At 40.8% G+C, this 20,293-nt stretch overlaps 1 protein-coding gene across 4 annotated transcripts in view; it reads left to right on the top strand.

Annotated features, from left to right (window-relative positions):
• The window catches only part of Ebf1 (EBF transcription factor 1), a 374,922-nt gene that overhangs the window by 263,681 nt on the left and 90,948 nt on the right, over positions 1-20,293 (top strand). For 2 of the 4 annotated variants that reach the window (XM_047556315.1, XM_047556313.1), the window contains exon 9: positions 13,643-13,773. In XM_047556315.1, coding sequence (XP_047412271.1) covers positions 13,643-13,773 — 131 coding nt within the window. Of the gene's footprint in view, positions 1-13,639; positions 13,774-20,293 lie in introns of all 4 variants that reach the window. The other 2 variants (XM_047556314.1, XM_047556311.1) reach the window with 1 other exon arrangement.

Raw genomic sequence — 20,293 nt, 5'->3', positions numbered from 1 at the left:
ATGAATGTGATGCCATCGGTATGATTTTAGCATCCTCGGGAAAAAGGGATTTATCCGGAGAGGCGCAAGAGAAAAGGCTGAGAAAGGCTGGACTCTGCTGTCAGCCAGCGTGGGCAGGTCTGCTGGAAGATGACCCCGAAATGCAGATCCTGCTTGAACGTATGCTGGTCAGTCCTCACAGACGCACTGACATGGGAAACCAGATGGAACCAGAGAAGGAAGAGAAAAGTGAAACACAAAAGTAGCTCTCTCTAGCCCGCAGGGCACAGAAATAGATCCACATCCACCCAAGGCAGATCTGACCAGTAAACATGAAAGCAGAACCCACGTATTAATAGATTTTTATCCCAATCTGTGCAGTTAATCAATATTTTATATGTGAACATATGCTCCTGTGTGGCTGGCTTATTTAATTGACAGTTGTTACCAGCGGGACACCAGTTGTTCAAACCCGCATTCTCCATCCCCAGATCTGGGAAGAAATGGGGCTGGGACACATGGAACAGGGCCATGGACAGTGTCAGGTTGGAGACCTCAACACATCAGTTTCTTCTATCAACCTTGGGCAAAGCAGTAAAAATGTCAAGACACATGCATATTTTTGATGTGAACAGGGAACAAGGTACTTTGGTCATTATTTAGAAGAAAGGTTAAAATTAATGTGGTTGGAGATTAATTACAGAGTGCTTGCCTACCATGCACAAGTCTCTGGGTTCGAATCCCAGCACCACTGAATACATACATTGGTAAATATCATGGTAGTTACAATTTGAGACCTTTCTTTAATTTCTTTGTTATTCCTACTTGTACTGAGCCTGCAGAACATACTCTTAGATACATTATCCATGGAGTGGTGTCCCAGTCAGAACTAATATGGTTTATCATTTCTGGATAGAAAAGGAAAGTGTACCTTTGGTCTCTCTTTCCTAAAATCTTCTGACTGCATCATTGAACCAACTGTGTTCTCCCAAGAACTCTAGGGTGCAACAGATCTACAAAGTCACAGCTCATATTCCTCTACCTTTTAACTTTGGCAGGATTCTAGAAACTCTTTTTGATTTGGTTAGCTAAAGATCTGTGGAATCTGGTCCTTGTTGCTCAGATCGACATAGACAATGTCCAGATCAAAATGGAAGTGAAGGGCAACTGCCCCATACTTCAAGTATGTCTGGTCTTGTGGCTGTTCCTTGTATTGGATGTTCACATTCGGAGCTTGTGGTTAGCAGCCCAACTGTAACAAAAGAAATGTTCCTCAGCCTGGATGTTTGGCAGCATTTTCAATGTTTCTGTGTTTAAATTGGCACTGGTGGTTTTATATTAGGATGCATTTTCTGAACTTGGAAATAGAAGAAGGTAGAGAGAGATTTAACTATAATTCATTCGTGAATCTGAGTCTTAGGGGGGAAATAACCTTACTTGGAAATAGAGTAGTAATATTCTGTAAAGTTAATAAATATCCACCCTCTGTCTTGGGGATAAGAAATTGCAAAACTAAGATTTTATGAGACTTTGGCTGTATTTATATGATTAAAGTGAACATTTTAGCCAAACTGAGCAGAAATTTCAGATAAACACCAAAATGGAAGGGAAGTTTGGGTGTTTTAAGTATTTGCCTCTATCAGTCAAAGTAGACTCTCAAAGGTTCAAATGTAAATGAGTCTTCGAGACTGAGTTATCTCATTTGTGAAGTGGATTGAAGAATAACATCTACTTGTCTGCTATTTAAGGTTGATTTTAAGAACAGTGGAGATGATGTGTGGAAAAGCCCCTTTGAAAACTGAACAAAACTAGTTAATACTGAGACCTTAGCAAAGTGCAGAGTAGTCTCTCCAGTTTGTGGATGAATGAGGTTCCTGTCTGTGACAGATGTGCCCACTGATTTGCACAGGTAGCTACCTGTCCAGCTGTACAGGTGCCAGATACTCTTCTTCTTCCTTCTCTTGCAATTAATTTTTCTTCTCTTTATCATCATCTCATATTTATCCCTTAGTTACTCTGTGCTGAGGTCTTTATGTCAATTAAACCTCACAGCAACCTGTCAAGGTGGACTCTTTTAGAATTATTACTCCAATGAAAATGGTAGAAGTTTATGAAAAGTAAAGTAACTTGCCCAGGTAGGACCTGGTAAGCCCGGCATGTGAGCTGAGCCGGTGCTCTTAACTCCTGCAGCTTGGGAAAACGGGAGCTAAGGTTGGAAAGGGAAAGTCAGCCGGACTCAGAAGGGTGAACTTGATCCTGGAGGTCAAATTTTGAAAGCTGATGTCTTAGGAAGATTAATCTAGGTCTGGGCATGTAGTGTAGCCTCTGCTCATAATTAGTAATCAGACGGCACAAATGAATCACCAACAGGCAAGTCTGAATGTTTGCTTTTCACAGTGGAGATAGGACAGCTCAGACCCTAAAGGGTAAATTTTGAGGAAGTCCAGTCAGTGCATCATGAAGTTTAGGAAGCAGAGTGGACACTCCTCTTTGCTTATCTTGTGGGGTCCATTTGGCAACACACATGCCGAAGCCTGTGACATCATGGATCATCACCATGGAAACATCTGTGCTGTAACTGACGCGGGATGTCAGGGAGGAGAGGAAACTGGCTCAAAATGATAAGACTCTATAATGAAAGTTCACTCAAACACGTTAGCAGTAGCATCCTTGGTTGTGGAGAGAAATATAAGCAGAACTATTCAGAAAGGCGCAAAGCACCTCGTGGGCATTATTAAAGGTTGGGCAGGGTTGATTTTGAAATGCTGCTCACATTCAAAACACAGTTTCTTTTAAAAATCACTATCTATGCTGTCTCGCATGATGACAATAGAAATCCTTCAGGAGCAGGGAGCTCTTCTCCCAAACTGCTTATAGAATATCTTATGCACAGCAGAAGAAGGCCTGGTGGGGGCTTCCGTATTGTGTAGAGAGAGACCTTTAGCAGTCAAAAGCAGAATTGTGTTTTGTGTGTATAGTTTGATGAGTCAGTGTCACTATTAGTTGTGTGATTACAGAATTTACTAACTGAAAGATGATTCTTGATGTTCCAAAGATGTATGGAAGTTGCACACTGGTAGATAATGGGTGGAATCCAGCAATATGGCAATATGTCAGTTTGATTTGCATGGCATTTTAATAGATTATGTATTTGTTGCTGACCATTTAAAATAGAGATTGTTTTACATGGAAAGCTAAACTCAGGAGTCATGTCCCTTCTGGATAGGGCGCACACTGTATATTCAACCACAGTCTCCACCACTCCTATTGTATTGCATCCAGCCCAGTTCATTATCTTAACTTCCTGCCTGGCCCTCGGAGCATTTGCTTTTGTGATCCTTGTTGGAGAGATTAGAGATTCATTATTCCTCACACAGTTCCTAGCATATGGAGGGCACCCCATAAATTGTAGTTCCGATTATTCTTCATTGGCTGCCTACTCCAAATTTGGTCCTACTAATAACACTTTCCAATAGAAATTGCTGGGATGATGGAAGAAATCTATCAATGTGCTGTCTAATATGTTAGTCACTGGCCACTATAGAAACTGACCCCTTGAAATGTGGCTAGTGTGAGAAAAGACTTTCAACTTAATATTAATTAATTTAAAACTAAATTTAAATAGTTGCATGTGCTGGTGACTCCTACATTGGGCAAAGCAGATTAAGCAATGGGACTTCTAAATAGGTGTGCTTGTTTAGGATAAAATGTGGAGGATAGCTGATAGGGCTGTGTGTGTGAGTATGTCCATATTTCAGAAGATGATTTACAGTGACTGCCATCCCTTAGGGTCATCTACTTCCAGAAGGGACCTATCCCTCTTTACCTGACTTAAAGTCTTGCTAATTGAAGGAATCAAAGACATGTGCTTACAAAATGTTTATGTGCACATTCCTATCAATAATCAATAGTCATCTAAGCTTGAATGGGAAGCCTGTGCCCTGGTGTTCAGTTAAGGGTAGCACTTAAATATAATAATGTAACTGTGTGAGAAAACACCTGAATCATTTGACAAGCTGCTTGGTCCCACCATCATGACAGTGTGGAGCTAAGAGTAATCATGACCACAGGTCCTATGGGGAGCCCATGAATCCTGCAGAAGTGCCAGCGGGACCCTCCATAGGCTGCCATCTTGTGGTTTTGATCACAAACACAGAGCACATGTGACCAATCATGGTCCTCTGAACCAGTCTCCACGTAGGACTGGAAAAGATCCTTTTCACATGCTACTTGTTCACTTATTTGCATGTGATTTGTTTGGGCAGTTTGTCTTGGTTTTCTCCACCAGGCCCAGCACTCTGAGACCTCCTTTTGTCTTTGTTATGGACTTGGGAACCCCAAAACCATCAACCAGGCTCTGGTCTCTTGGCAACTCACAGATTTCTGTCCTGAGACTTGGCCTAGGCCAACTTTTCCAGCTGTTAATTTACTGCATCTAGGGACATATGCACAGGAGGACAAAACAAAGATCAGCCTACTTCATTCAAGAAGCAACTTGGAATCACAGCCTACCTGTTCCTCACCCCAGCAAAAAGAGCTTCCTTAAAAACAGAAAACCTGATAAGAATGGTAGAAACAGTCGTAGATAATTTATCAAATGATGACTAATACCAATCTTCTCATAATGGAAAGAGCAAAAACACATGAATATCGTCTGCTTGAATCAGTCATTCAGTGGAAATGATATACCATCTAGTCTCAGAGCAAATTCTGCTGAGGGGATGCCAAGTCGTCCTGTTTTATCTTTGTGGGTCAATGTCAACATGCACCCCTATTATGAGAGTGAATTGAATGAGTCCCAGAGTTTCATAGGAAGAGGAAGACAAAACCCTCTGGCAAGAAAAATGAATTCTGCATACTTTACAATTTCTTCTTAGCAAAATTCTTGGCAAAAATGTTTTCTAGAAAAAGACTAAGGTAATATTAACTGAGACTAACTAGTGAAATGTTAAATTATCTGCATGCATCTGTATTTTTAATGCTGCATTTAGTACTGTTTCCAGACATAAGGAGGCTAAAATTCATATTCAGATAAAGAAAGGCAAACCTTGGTGACAGATGGAACAGAGTTTAGCATAAAGGTTTAATCCTATCAGGCCGATTCCTGTATGGCCATCTGGATGAACCAGCACACACATTCAAGGCCTGTTAAAAATACGACTTGAGCCAAGATTAACGTCACAGATTTTCCACTAGACTTGCTCATATTTGACTTTATGATTTTCCAGGCTCAGGAAGATTGCTTGGGAATAAAGACTTGAGCATTCTTTGAAAAAGCAGTTCCATGTTTTTTTTGTTGTTGTTGTTGTTATTTGTTTGTTTTTAACCTAAAAATTATTTCCCCTTTTTCACAATATTGGGTGTCCATTTTGGAAAGGTTTTTTGTCCTTCTCTTCCCTGACTTTCATGTCTTATACTTTTCTTGCAGTAGAATAATAAGGAGAATTAGGCTAAAAATAATTTTGTGCATTAAAGTTCTCCATGTTGGGAAGAAAAGAATTATTTACTTATTGTATAATCAGAGGCAAGTGAATTTACTATTGTTGCAATAAATATCACAATTGAATCCATGAATAATTCATTCTAAGGGTTCTCCTACCCTCCAGGACAGTTTTTCCCTTTTGCTTTGCAATGGAGTGGCTGACAATCATAGAACAAGGAGAAAAAAGAAAAGAAAAAAGAAAAAGAACGAATGAAAAAACTCATGACAGTATTTGCCTTTAGCTGTTTTAGGACTAATATTTTGTACTCTTTAATTTTAGATTTGGCAGATCAAACATTAAGTGGAAAACTGTGTATTCCCCCATTCTTGAGTCAGAAAAGTCTGAGCTTCTGCGGTGTCTTTAACAAACAATTTTTTGCATATTATGAAACAATGCTGTGTTGCATATCACTAAATCAAAAAGCCTTCAACATATCTTTCAAGTGCAATTTAGAAGTTACCGGTACATCAAAATGTCAAGATTTTTCACTGCTAAATTGTTAAATAACCCTGAATAGTGAACCTGAACAGAGTTCTGGATCTCAGACAGATAAATTCAGGAATCCAAAAGTGCTTGCACTGGAATGTTTCAGATTACAATTACTGTACCTGCATTTCTGTTTAATCCCTTGCTCAGGTACTGGGTCCACTGATTGCTGAGGTCCTTTTCAACTTGAGAATAAGAAAGCTGCAAATGGACGGGAAATACACAAGATTTGGGCTTGGTCTTTAATTAGCAAGCAACATAGTTTGGAACCCTCTAAGTGGGGGTTCTTGAAATGAACACCATCAGGTTAGCTCTACCTGTTGTAGATGGACATTGGAACAACATTCCTGTCTGTTGACTGGATTTTTTTCCTTTTCTGTGGGAGCCATTAATCCTGTCAAAGCAAAGGGCTTTCTTGCCAAATGAAGTCACTTTGGAATAAAGGATGAAAAACACTTGAAATTCTCAATTTCCTCATTTAATATTTAATAGGTTTAATTGCATGTATTGAGAAATCTCTGTATCATGGCTTACATTTCTCTTTAAAGTGACAAACACCACATACACATACACCGGGCCAGGGTGGGGGGAGAGAGAGACTGACTCTTGCATATATAATAAATGATTCTTTGCAGAATGTAATATCTGGATATTGTAGAGGACAGCAATAAATGCAGACCAATAACAAAACAAAATAAAAACCCTAATAAACAATAAAATGCTTAACTGCATAATGCAATTACTGAAGACAATAAAAAAAGATAGAAACAAATCTATAATAACTCAAGTCAAGGCAACAGCATGTGTTACAAAGACTGCCACACCTTGAGTGAGGAGGTTGTCAAAATTGTTTGCTTACCAGCTGAGTTTTATGTTTGTTTGTGAATCGGCGGGAGCCTGTGACCATGTTAGCATTCTGAAAGTGAAGTTGGCACCCATTAGTGTTAGAGTTCAGGTCAGGCATCATAACTGCTACTCATTTCTAAGGAATCCAGCTAGAGGAACATTGATCCAAGAACAAATCCAGGGTGAAAATGCAGAAGGCCAGTCTTCCAGCTGGTGACAAACCCCTCTGTTCTTCTCGCTTCTTGTCTACTAGCTGCTACTTTCAGGCTCAAAAGAGGAGAGGGGAGTTTTGGTGCTACAGCACTATGCACAGTTGGGAATAGTCATCATTTCACTCAAAAGACCAGCAAACCCAGCTGTTCAGATTGAGTGGGAAAAGCTGATACTGGGCACTGTGTTCATAGGGGTCACTTTGTGTCCCTGTAAGCTTCTGGGATGGTGTTGCTCCTATACACACCAGTTCCAAAACAAAGGAGATAAAAGGGAGCAAGGATGAGGTTTTTGAGGTCACAAATATCCTGTAGAAATGAACTGGGCTCAAGGATTCCACATTTTCTGACAAATATCCAGAGTTGACACAATAATGATAAAGTCAATTCTTTGGCTGAAAAATTTCTGAGAAGTTCTCCTTTAATATTCATCTTGAACGAATGAAGTTCCTATTGAAGGAAGGAAGGGAGGAAGGAAGGAAGGAAGGAAGGGAGGAAGGAAGGAAGGGAGGGAGGGAGGGAGGGAGGGAAGGAGGGGGAGAGAAAGAGAGAGAGAGGGAGGAAGAGAGAGAGAGGAGAGAGAGAGAGAGAGAGAGAGAGAGAGACTGCTTTGGAAGAACTGATGCCAAATCCACCTACTCAGTGCGTTCAGCTGGATATGTTGGCAAGTAGCATAACTGGAAATTCTGAAGAAAATTCTGCAATAAATGATATAATTTGGAGTGATCAGAGTGTGGAACGTCTTAGTAAATAAATAAACTCCAATTCGTGGGGCGCCAATGATAACAATAGTGAGCATGACAGCAACCTGCTTGCCTCGTGCTTGGCACACAGAGGAATAAAACAGGAATGGATATTTCCTGGGCATTGGGCTGGAAGTCCTTGAGGTATCACCTGTGTGGGAACCACAGCTCAGCAAGGACCAGCACCTGTTCTAAGGTTGTGCTAAAGGGTAGATGTGGAATTTGAACAGCTGGAGCCCTTGACCATTTTCAAATACTGTAATTCTCCAGATGTTAAAATCATGGTAACATAATTTTATCTTTCTAGCTTTACTCAGATGCTAATAAGGGCTGGTGGCACTGTCCCTGCCTCTCCTGCAAGCTTCAGCTACCTGCTTTGTAGAGATGCTCATTAATGAGAGTGCTGGGTCACAGAATACTAGACAAGGAGTTGACATCTCCTCATACGCTGCACAAGATGGAAATGGAAAATGACCTATGTCCACTTCAAAGTGGAATTTCTTCTTGAGGTTTAGAACAGGATTATAAATTTCCTAAATTTATTCATTCACCAACTCAGGGTCGTTTTCTCAGTGTATTTATAAAAGCCACACAGTGCATCTCTAATTAGTCTTCCATAACCGGGCTGGTGTCCATGGTCACAAAAGCCTCATTTGGGGGACGGGATATGATAAATGTCGAACGTGGGTCATCTGTATGGCTACCCCAAACAAGTGAGGTATTGATCACAGCACAAAGAGATTTCAGAGGCAAAAGCCAGAGCAACCCCCAGATCCTGCTGATGGCCACACACGCCACTAATTCACCTCAATGGGCAGGCACCTCTGAGCTCAATTAACCCTTATTCCCAAGGCCACCCATAAACCCCGAGGTAAACATGGCTCTCCTGGCCCTTGCTTTCTATCAATGAAATAGATCATTTCTATTGGAGGTCCAGCTTATAAATTCACCTTGCTAATAAAGAGCCTGGTGCTTCCGGTGCAAGCAGGCAGGCACTCGAATCCTGTAACATTGATTCTGTAAACCAGAAAAATTTTAACTGCCGAGGGCATCCGTGATTCTTTCTGCCTTCTGAGGCTACTGGAAGGAAATAGAAATGCTCTAGAGGTGGAGCAGGTGATAGCAAATGTCCCTGTCTGCACACAGAGCATTGGTTGTTAAATATGCACTCGAGGCTGAAAGATTCCTTTAAAAAAAAAAAAAAATTCCCTCTCCTTTCCTTCTTACCATGACCATTGTTCAGAAGCAAATTGGAAATCTGGTAATTAGGCCCTGACTCACGGTGTAGTATTAAAGTCCCGAGCCAAAGTTCAACACCCTGAAATGAAATTTAAACCAATTAATCTGTTAGATTTTTATCGCTTGTCCGTGTTTTCTCAGCAATTCCCCCAGCACGTGGCCTTTGATCAACTCTCATACAAACGCTAAAATGTGTGCCTGCTGCTAGCAAGATGGGGTGACATTAACATGGTACTCATAAAACAATCAGAGCAGAGGAGCCCTCAAACAGGCAGGGCATAGTAATATTTAATAAAAGCGCACACATAATCTTCAGAATTAGCATTTTGTGCCTTGCAGTACCTTGGGGAGAAGAGCTTTTATTTGTGGAGTGATCATTATTATAACAAAGAAGAGCTACCTAATAATTTCCACTTTAACTCTGCAATGTGCCATGAGCTTTTCAGAGCCATTATGCTAAACTGGTGGGGTAATCATGTTATTGTCATAGTTTGAAGGAAGGAAAATCTCCTCTACTTTGGTGGCTGGTGAGGGGTGGGGGAGGATTAATAAAAAGAAACAAGAAAAAAAAAAAAAAACCCAAACTTTTATTTTTAATGAAATTTTAAATCGGAAATTGGCTTCTTGTCCTTGTGGCTACAGTATGAAAATCTAACTGGTGAGGAAGAAAGAATCTTTTATTAATTAAATTAAGAGTTTACTGGTAAATGTAGTTTGTATTCAAACATACCTCCCTCATTCCCTGTTCCCTAATATTTTCTTGGAGATAGAACTGTACCGATGATTGCGTCTCTGGGTAGAATTGAACTCTTTTGTAAATCTTTTCACTCTCAAATTCTGCTGAATCCATTCACTGTGACTATTAAAACATGAGCTTTTTCTGGTAATCCTCTGCTTTCCTCTGGGTATCTTGAACGAAAGAAAAACGGGTCCCTGATGTTTCCAGTGTTCTCTGAGCATCCTCAGACAAAACTTACCCCAAAAGAAGAGGGATGGAGAGATTCAGGGTCTGTCAGTCGGCACAGCTGATTGGGGTGGCTGGTTGTTTTTTAGTATCAGTTTGCTCTGAAGAGAACAACTGTTGAAAGGTGTTCTCTCATTTAATTTTTTTAATACTATGATATATGACCTTAATATATGCTCATCAAAAAAATTCAAACCACATAAATGTTGATAGAGTCAAACTAACTAGCTTCCCTTTTCTGTTAAACCCTCTAGTGACAGTTCCTTTTCATAAGGACCTACTGAGGACAGTTGATGTACATCCTTCCTTCCACACCTTTGTCTAGCAGACCTGTTCACATGAGGCTGCACACACACACGCACACACACACACGCACATGTACAAACACCCTCACTCATGCACATCCATGCTCGTATATATCATTTTTAAAATAAGCAGGATCACACTATTCATTAGTTCACAAATTGCCTTTTTCACTTAATAACATATTTTGACATCTTCCCATGTCAGTTTATAGAATTTTTTCACTTGCTCTAATAAAATTCTTTCTATTACACAGTATAAATGTTCTATAGCTATTTAGCTACTCCCCCATTGATGGCACCGATCCTCTTGAATATTTTGCTATCAGTACAGCAGGGAACTTTTGGATGCCTCTGCTTTGGGCCATAATCTCAAGTATCTCCTGGTCAGTTTTAGTCTGGCAGGTTTATTTGTGACTAAGGTAAAGGTGCAAAATGACAGCCTGTCAGTTAAAGCCAGTCCAGGAACATGTTCAGCCTATAGATTTAAAAAAATATATTAAATTAATTAATCCAACATTAAAAGACCAGGAAATTTCATACACTCTAGGTTCTTGGCTTCTTTGGAAAGGGGGATGCCTACCCGCCCTGAGTCTGCATGGTTTGGGGTTCCCAAACTGGAGCTGAGCACTGCTGTCACCTTAAGATGGGGTATGTGCAGTGCACAGTGTCCTCACTATTTCCCACTGCGTCCCTAGCACTGAGTGACAGGTCCTTCATCTCGTGCTGGTTCTGCTGTCTTTGTGTTTCTAGCCTCGGCCTACGTGGATCTGTGAATTCTTAACAGGGGCCTGTAGGCCTGATTCCCTTTAGCTAGTTGCAGTGTTTCTACTTGCATTATGGGCATTTTGGGGTTCTTCATTTTGAGGGACTATCCCATGCGTGGTTAGTACGTGGCATTCACCATCTCCAGTTATTAAGTGCCATAGTATCCCTTCTATGCCCTCTTTCCAGTGGGAAAGAACCAAAGAACTTCCTCTCAAGACAAATATGCCCTAACAGGTATACAGGAGCAACTTGGGAACCCTCTGAGGTCCTAACTTAGAAGTGCTGCCTTCTCTCAATGCCTTTTTCTCCAAAATTGGAAGAATGTGGTGGCACGTATTGTTTCCTCACTAGGTTCTGGCCCTGCGTTTTTTCTTTCCTCTCATCCACTGACATTGGGTCTGGCTTCTGAATGTATGCACACAGTGTGTGAGAACATGACCGCTTTCCTTAGGAAGAGATTGAAAGCACACACATATATGCATGCTTACATGTCTTCTGTATCTTAAAAATAACAAGGGGATAAAAAGAGGGATGGAGTCCAGTGTAAACCAGCAGGTCGTGGCCATTGCTATTGTAAGGACTTCCTGTAGGAGAATTTCTCTAAGATCCATGAACGTACGCTTCCACCTCTTCATATGCAATGCTGAGAAACCAGAAGGAGACCCTGCTTATCTAAATAGATATACCTACATGATTAAAAAATAAACATTAACAGAAATCCTCAAGATAATACAGATGATAAGTATGAAGGTCATTTTGTGGTCTGCTAGGGTAACCACAGGGTCAGTGCTCAATGACACCACTGGATTCCACACTTTGCCGTTACGCAGGATTCTGAAGACAAGTTTAGTTAAGCCAATATGCAGTATTTCTCAGAAGTATCCTAAGAGATATCAACACCTTTTCTATTCTACTCTGGCAACTACTCTATTGAGTTATAAATGAAAAAGAAAAAAAGATTTGGAGAAATTAGCAAACTATTTCTAAACTGTTTCTATTTCAAGAAATTTATATAGTTGTTAAATGTTGTTTATCTTATAAGTTGCTTGAAATCGTATATCTTATTTTACCATTGGTTCAGGAGCACTTAATCATGCATTTAAGTCTTTTGAGTTTTAAAGAAAACTTTTGTTTAAGAAAAAGTTCCATGCCTGTGGAACATTGATCACAGCCCCCATGTGTGTAAAAGAACTGGGCAAGAATTTGAAGTCAAGTCATGAATCATTTCCATTTTCTTGATTAGTTATTTTGTTTGGGGGATGAAGTGGAGAAGCATAAAGTCAACCAAACAGCCTTCTTTTAGCTGCAGATGCATTGCTGTAAGCTCAGCCAACATGCGATGTTTACTTTGGATATTTCCAAATTTCTCTGTGCAATTTTTAAAGACGACTTTGAATCAGAACCAAACCCATTCTCCTTGTTTGTGTGGTGGCACGTGAGCAATGATCCCACCGGGATGGACTTAATGTTTTCTTTCCTTCTTGCAAAAGTTAAAGCATGACATTTTGCCAAATTTGACAAAGTCCAGTAATTTTTTTTCGCCAGTTCTTTTCTCCCGTTAAAATTAACTGGAGCTCTCACTGGCTTCAATGCTTGGACAGTCAGTCTTGAATACTTATTAAACTTTTTATTAAAGCGGAGGGTCTCCTTCCCTCTTCTTGCACAATATCTTCCTTGCTTTGGAATTTTGCTTTGTTGCTGTTCATGAAAGTCATCAGGAGAAGAGCGACGGGCATTGTGGAGTTAAAAACTCTCAGTGGCCCCAAGGTGCCCTCAGAGAGATTTCAACAACATGATCCAACAATTACATTGATGCCTAGCAATTCTGTTGAAAGGATGCCATGCTCATTAGGCAAACCACCTCCAGTCTGTTTGGAATCACAGTATTTGCAAACTATTTCCCATCTCCAAGGGCCATTTACAATGGAAAGAGAAGAGATATGAAATGTTGAGAAAGTCGGTTGTAGGGTTTTAAGTCTGGGAAACACAACAAAGCAAAGGTCACAGGGAGTCTGTGGCTCAGCCCTGCCTCAGCTATTTGGTTGCATAATTCACCCTGAGTGACCTGTTCTGCATCTATAAAATGGGATTCATGACATTTATTTGAAAAATTCATATGATTTTTAATGAGGAATGTTGCTATGTTAGTGTTATAGACGGAAGGCAAGGAGCAAGAATCAGTCCTGCTTTGACCCCCTCTTTCTTAGCTTCCCATTGGACAGAAATGTTTATCAAAAAATGTATAAGTTTTCTTTTCAGGAGATATATTTAATTACAAAGCAATTCTGTAAGTGCATTCCAAAAATGTCACCCATTTTTAAAGAAATCACTAACATTTTGTAAATTCGATTTCATCTCTGTGTTATATTTTATAAGGTTTCAAGCTTGGTAAAGATTTGGGTAAAAATATATATCTTAACAGAGATAATGAAAAGAATGCTAAGAACTGAAGCTGCACCCTTGGTTTTAGGTCCTAATGTGGCTGGGAAAGGCTGAGATCTTGAGGGACTTTCTGATAGTGAAAAGATAAAAGATTTTTTTTTTCTTTTTCTCAAGTCTCCCATCATTAAAGTTTGGTTCTAACGGCAGTCTCCTTCTCTTTTTCATGTGTGTTGAAAAGCAGCTACTCCCTGTATCAAAGCCATCAGCCCCAGTGAAGGATGGACCACAGGAGGTGCGACTGTGATCATCATAGGGGACAATTTCTTTGATGGGTTACAGGTCATATTCGGTACCATGCTGGTCTGGAGTGAGGTAGGTGTTGTCTGAACATTAATATCTAATGGTTTGTTCTAGTTGAAGATACTGTCTGCACTTGAATTTCTAATAGAACGTGTAGCATTTTGTGGGGCTTCTCTAGGTGGGTCAGCTCCGGTCTACAAGAACTTTGGGAACCTAGGGAAGACGGGCTGAGTTTACCAGGGGGCAGTGCTTCCCACTTGGGTGACTTCTGTTCTCTGGCTCATAAGCCCCGGGACAGCTCTGTTTTGTAATTTGGTCTCTTGGGCTTGCATGGAGTAGATGTCCTCTTGCATATTGGGAACCAAAAAAGAAGATGCAAAGTAACAAAATATACAGGAGAAGTTACTTTAGCAAGGTAGTAGTCTGCGGAATTTCATACACAGAGTCTAGTCTGGCCCGATCTTCAACGACCTCCATTTAAATGATGTTACTAATCCAGGTGCAATTGGTTCTTGACTTACAAATGACTCAGAGAATGAGTGATTCACTAGGGAACCTGGAAGAACCCAGGGCTTTTTCCACAGTAGGGATTTACAGCTCTCAAGCACCTTGGGATATGACTTCACCCATAGGGCAACGGATGTTCTATCTGTGTAGTGCGTTCTAAGCTTCCAGTTGACTTGTCCGGCAATAACCAGCATAAGCTTAAGATCACAAAACATGAACATCATCTTTGCATAGACACCATGGTGCCTTTGCTTTCTGAATTCTGAACATCAGCTGTTCAGCCAGCATGCTCAGAGTTCCATTCTCTTTCACCACAGTATAGCATAAAACCAGGGTGAGCGCTGCGGGAGACCATAGTTCACCCCACGTGTTTCATAAGCAGTTACATTAACTGCTAAACTTTACTGAGACTTACTATATGCTAGGCAGTGATCTGGGCTCTTTATGTAGAGCATCTCACTCTTTCCTCTATACTACCAAGTACGTACCCTTGGATGTATCTTCTGGGTAAGTTTACTGAGACGTGGAGATAAATAATTCAATAACCAGACAGCAACTGCCCAGAGCCCGTGGATGAAGCGATGGGTTTGTTGCCACACAGAGGTCAGAAGCAGACCTGAGCTGGAACCCACATTCTCTGCTTCTGCCTCTAGTGGTCTTCCCTTGGAGAAGCAGTAGATATCTTGTGTGCTTTCTGTTTAGCAAGACCATAAGGATGAGCCGAGGGTGAAGACTGTGATAGTTGGGCGTGCTGATCCAACTGAACATCCAAGGCAGTCTGTTCTTCTTTCTGCGTGTCTCGCTGGCAGCAACCCCCTGGGTGGAGCCCCTATCAGCTCCGCCTTTGCGCTTCCCACTCAGCCAACAAGAAGTACGTACTTGGCTAGAGTCAAGTTCTCATAAAGCTGCATCAGAAGGGAGCTTCTCCATGCATCCAACCCCTATCCAAGTTGGAACACTCCAGGCATGAAAGGTGGACTCTGCTCCCCGTGCTGAGTGCGCTGTGTTCTCCAGCAGAAGCACTGGGTGTGACAGAGAAGCCACACAGAGCCGGGATATTTTGCTGCCAGTCTGCTGTCTTCATTCTGCTGTGAGCCGTGGTGCTCAAAGGGACAGCCTCTCCCAGGTTTCTTGAGCTGGATCTTCTTCCCTTCCTCTCCTTCTTTACCTTGCTTATCGTGGAAGTTGGGAGAGAGGAAGCACGAGGCTTTTGTCCCATGCCCTCGTGCCTCTGCTGTCACAGCCAGGCGTGGGCGCGGGGCAGAGCCTGCACGCCACTGTTTCCTCATCCCCGCCTCCCAAACTGCCGGCAGTCACAGCTGTGCCCTGACTCCACCACAGCCCTGTCCTGGTGGACACCTGCCACCTCATTTCCAGAACCATCTGAGCAGACATTTGTTGAAGATGAACACGTCCCCCTCAACATTCGCCAGGTGACTGTCTGCATGGAGGACTTTCAGTTGGGCCGTGGCCATCATGATGGTCCTGATGCTCAGAGTACTAGATCTTGCAGAAGGGAACCCTTTTGTGAAATACTCTAAACTATTTCTATATTTTATTTTCCTATAGGGGTCTTAGCAAATATAATTTTCTCTGCCTCTTTGTGTGCAAACAGAATTTGGTATTGCCTCAAAAAACAAAACAAAACAAAACATTGTTTGGGAGTGAGAAATAGAGAAATAACTCACACTTAGCAAGGGTAATCCCATAGGCACTTTAGAGGTATCACTTTATTTAATCCTCCTGTTAGTCCTGTGTTAGGTACACTTGTTATTCTGATTTTACATATGAGTAGATTGTCAGAGAGGTTAAGAAACTTATACAAGATCACACAGCCAGAGAGTCCTAAAGAGTGGATTTGAATTGTACTGTGTATATATATATATATATATATATATATATATATATATATTTTTTTTTTTTAAAGAATTTCAAGTGCTCATAGATAAGACAGCAAATGTAGTCTTGAGAGAGAGATGAACTCCTATTTGTTCAGAGTCTTTGCCCCTGACCACATACATGACCTTGAGGTTCATGCCCATCCCTAAGATGCAGTGCACTTAATTTTAAGTAGATTTTAATCACATCTCCCTTTCTTCATTCTGTAGCCCGTAGCACCCAGAAAACAGGCTGGTGGGTCAGGACAAGCAGATGACGCTTTCAGATTAGCAGTTGATGCTATTATTTGGAGTCTTCTTTTAGCTGATGAATTTTAAAAGATTCAAAGAAAATAGGGCTGGATTAATTTACCCTCATCTGTGTTCTTTCTTGCCTATCCAATCTTTCGTAAATGAGTAGTTCACAGTTCACTGGTTGTCCCCTAAGGGTTGGGATCAACAAAGATGGCACTTCCTGTGCTCCTACTTGGGGGACCTCGGTGCACCCTCCACATTCAAGTGGCTTTCTTGTGAGTTGGATTTCTTGTGATTCTCAGTTGCTCTTCCTTTCTTGATTCTTACCCTTTTCCCTCTCCTTCTTTTGAGAAAGTAAATTATTTAACTGATGTTCTTGGGCTCCTTATTCTTCCTTATTCCCAAATACTTAAAGAGAAAATTCTCTGGAGTGTTTTAAATATAAATTTAGGAAAGCCAATGAGATTGATGTGTGCTAATCTTTAATGTGGTTTGAATTGTTTCCTTGACCAGAGAAGCTCTTGGTTGCCGCATGTGATTTGGAGCAGGGAGGGCTTCCTGCTACTGTTGTTTAGCGCTCCTCATTGTTTTAATATCTCCCTCTGAATTCCTCTAATTTCTAAACAATGAGTGTTAGTTGCCTTGCTTATGGTTGTCTAAGGCTGGGATAGGTACCATGGGTAATTAAAGTTGGGTTTTGTGGGATCTGGTGTTTTATTTGGAAAGACAACTTGCTCCCATGAAACAAATTAGAGAGTTGCATAATATATTTATGTAATCTAGTATTGAATTTGTGGTTTAAAATACAAGCAAGGTTCTAGAAGGCAGAGAGAATGGAGTGAGTCAGAAGCAGACTGTTGAAAAAACTAATCAAGTTCCAATTATGTATGGGTGACTCTCTGAGCGAGGTAGTTTTAGATCGCACAATTTTTCCATCTCAACACAAAAATGCCAGCGAGAATGCATGCTCTTTCAGGTATTTTATCTGCATGACTAAGAAGTAGAACAGTGGGATTAGTGGGAGCAGAAGGTAGTAAGTCAGGTGAGGATTGAGGTCGTCTAGAGGAGCAGTAGGCAGAGAGCTGAGGGACCCGGATGATCATTGCATCCCGTTGCCCAGAGGGTGCGGATGTAGTCAGTTTGGTCAGTGGACCTCACTTTCCCCATCTGAAAATGACGACTTTAGGCCAATCCTCTTTGACACCAACGCTGCTACTCCTTTTTATCTAGAAGGGGGCGGTGATGGTGGGTGGGAAGCAGCTTCTTTTCATCCACTATTCTTTTATTTCAGAGCATGCTTTCAATGCACAAATGTATTTATTTGCAAAAAGCGTTCCTGAACTTCTTTAAAACAATTTAGTCAATGGAATCGTCCTATTTAGGTCTGCAATCAACATTTCTATCCTTTATGCCTCAGATTCTAGTATCTGATGTAAACCCAAGACTTACGTATAATATTCCCCTAATTCATCTACCATAAGGTTATGTTGAATACTAGTTCTTAGGGATATTAATGGTTGCCTTCTGGGAGATGAGGGAAATTTTTCCCAGTAAAGTTTGGGAAATGTGGAATCAAACAAACTCAACAAGTCCTTGTTCTCGGACTTTGCAGGATTTTTGAGGTACCAAATGCACTGTGGATACCTAAGATGCAGTATTCAGCATGACCACAGAACTCTTGTTTTCAAGGATCACCTTACAAGAAGATATGTTGGTGATGGCTAGAGTGCATTTTGATTTTATGTTAATGAAACCAAGTCATGAAATTTAATCATGGAGTGGTTGGGCTGGGATAGATGTGAGAAAATAGTCTGAAATATTTGCAGAGCATTATTTAGATTAGACCAGGAATGTTTGGAGCCATTATTCTTTAAAGCTGCAAGGCTTTGAACAAAATTTCTGTCATATTTTGCATCTGGTTTGAGTCAGTGCACACTTAGCATTAGATGCCATATGATTTTGTAGGACAGCTATATTTAAAGATTGGCGGTACCACTTAGCTCAGATGGGAGAAGCCAAAGTTTCATCACTGTACGAACCAATTAGCTTCACATAGGGGCTCCATATTGTCTTCTTCATCCAGATGAATGTTTTCTTCAACTGTATTCCCAGAGATAGGGAATGAAGACAAAAGAAAATGTCGGTGGGGGAAATGTAGTTGGGCAAATTGCAGTGTGGGGGTGGGGGGTTGGAAGGCAATTTTGCCACTTGAATATCCGAATTAGAAAACCTAGCATGAATGCTCTTCTTGATTCTTTCTTCCTCTCTACTTTGCACTCTCATTTATACAGCTGGTTCAGGGAAATGAGTGTAAATAAAGAAGAGAATTTGCCTCTCTCTGATGTTAGAGAGAATGGCTATAACACATATGTGCGTCCTTCCAAATGTTTCCTAGGCCTCTTTGCCCAACCTTGATTTTAACTGAACCACAAGTGAAGTCCCAAGTTGTTTGGGGTGTCAAAGAATGCTTCTCGGGCACCAAGCACAGTGTTTTTATTTTGTGAGAGTGCTCTGGAGAGATACTGTGACTTGCTATAGGAGCACATTGGCCACCTATTGCTAGGGTGACAGCCCAGTTCTCCTGACACCCAGCCTTAACCACATTGAGCTTGAGGTTGTACCAGGTTTCCTCATGAATTTTCTGTAGGCTTTTAACACACTTCATAAATTTACCAAACCTTTCCAAATTTCACACAAAATGACTCATCCATGCTATATTGTATATGAGACACAATTACCACTGAAATCACACACACACACACAAAGAAAGCTGGGGAATGATATATGTCAAATACCACTTTTTCAAATTTTCACAATAAAAATAAAATGTAAATAGCTGTGTTCATTTATTTTACATATATTGAGGTTTACCTGTACAGATTGAATCCAAAGTTGATTAAGTGCATAGATTTAAGATAACTGACAGCTGTCTAGTTTTCCCTAAACATCTGTTTCAAAGTCTGTTTATTTAACATATACTTATTGACCACTTATTATATGGAAGATGCTTGATGCCAAATTAAGAAGTTTATTTCTTTCGAATCAGTTCCATTAAACTTTGAGTATGACTTTGGAGAACAACGTTGAAGTCCAAGTAATTTTATGAGGAATCATTTTTAAACGAGCTAGCATATTAAAGAAAAACAGATAAAAATGGTCTAGTGGCTGTTTTAGTATAGTTAGACCATTACAGACGTGCTCACTTTATTCTTCAAAATGCTTTAGTCTCTGTTTTTATTTTTAATAACCAAGGCACTTGAAATCTATCCTGTTGATAATTAGGGGATAGTGAAAAAAGACTTTCAGATAACATTTTCATCTCCATGTTTCCATTGTGCTCAGGAGGTACACGTATGTGCCCCAAACTTGAAAATAGAAGCACAGAAGTGTGATGTGTTTCTAATTTTAATATGAATCCAAGACAGAATTCACACCTGGCTGCAATCACGTGACTCTATGAAGAAAATGGATGTCTATATCACGAGCTCCATTCCCCCTGCGCTGTGCTGATACTCTGAACTGAAGACTCCAAGCTCCTGACACAACCGCCCCTGGTTTCCTGTCTCCCAAAGGTTTCTTTTGGCGCTCAGCTCTTTTCAACGTCCTCCCGCAGGGTGCACCTGGAATAAGTCCAGGTGCATTGAATTGGTGGCTGCTCCTTGCACCTGCAGGGATTCTTTGTCCTGGGCTCTTGTCTTGTTCCTCCCCTCTGAGGGTTTTCTCTTTCTTTCTGTGCCTGGTTCTTTGATCCCAGGATCTTCTAGAAGACCACCTTTTCCCGTGAGAGCATCCCTCTCTGCTCCAGGTGTAAAATATTCTGTCTTGTGTCCAAATTCCCACATTGCCTTATCTCTACCATATTGTGTGCCTTATTCTTCTCTTTTTTTATTGTGATTTAAGGAAGTGTCTTCTCCCTCCAAGGCAGGATCCATGCTACATTCGGCTCAATCTCT

This window comes from Sciurus carolinensis, chromosome 6, assembly GCF_902686445.1.
Source record: "Sciurus carolinensis chromosome 6, mSciCar1.2, whole genome shotgun sequence".
Taxonomy (NCBI): domain Eukaryota; kingdom Metazoa; phylum Chordata; class Mammalia; order Rodentia; family Sciuridae; genus Sciurus; species Sciurus carolinensis.
The sequence above is the reverse complement of the archived record's forward strand: the minus strand, read 5'-3'. Positions and strand labels throughout refer to the sequence as shown.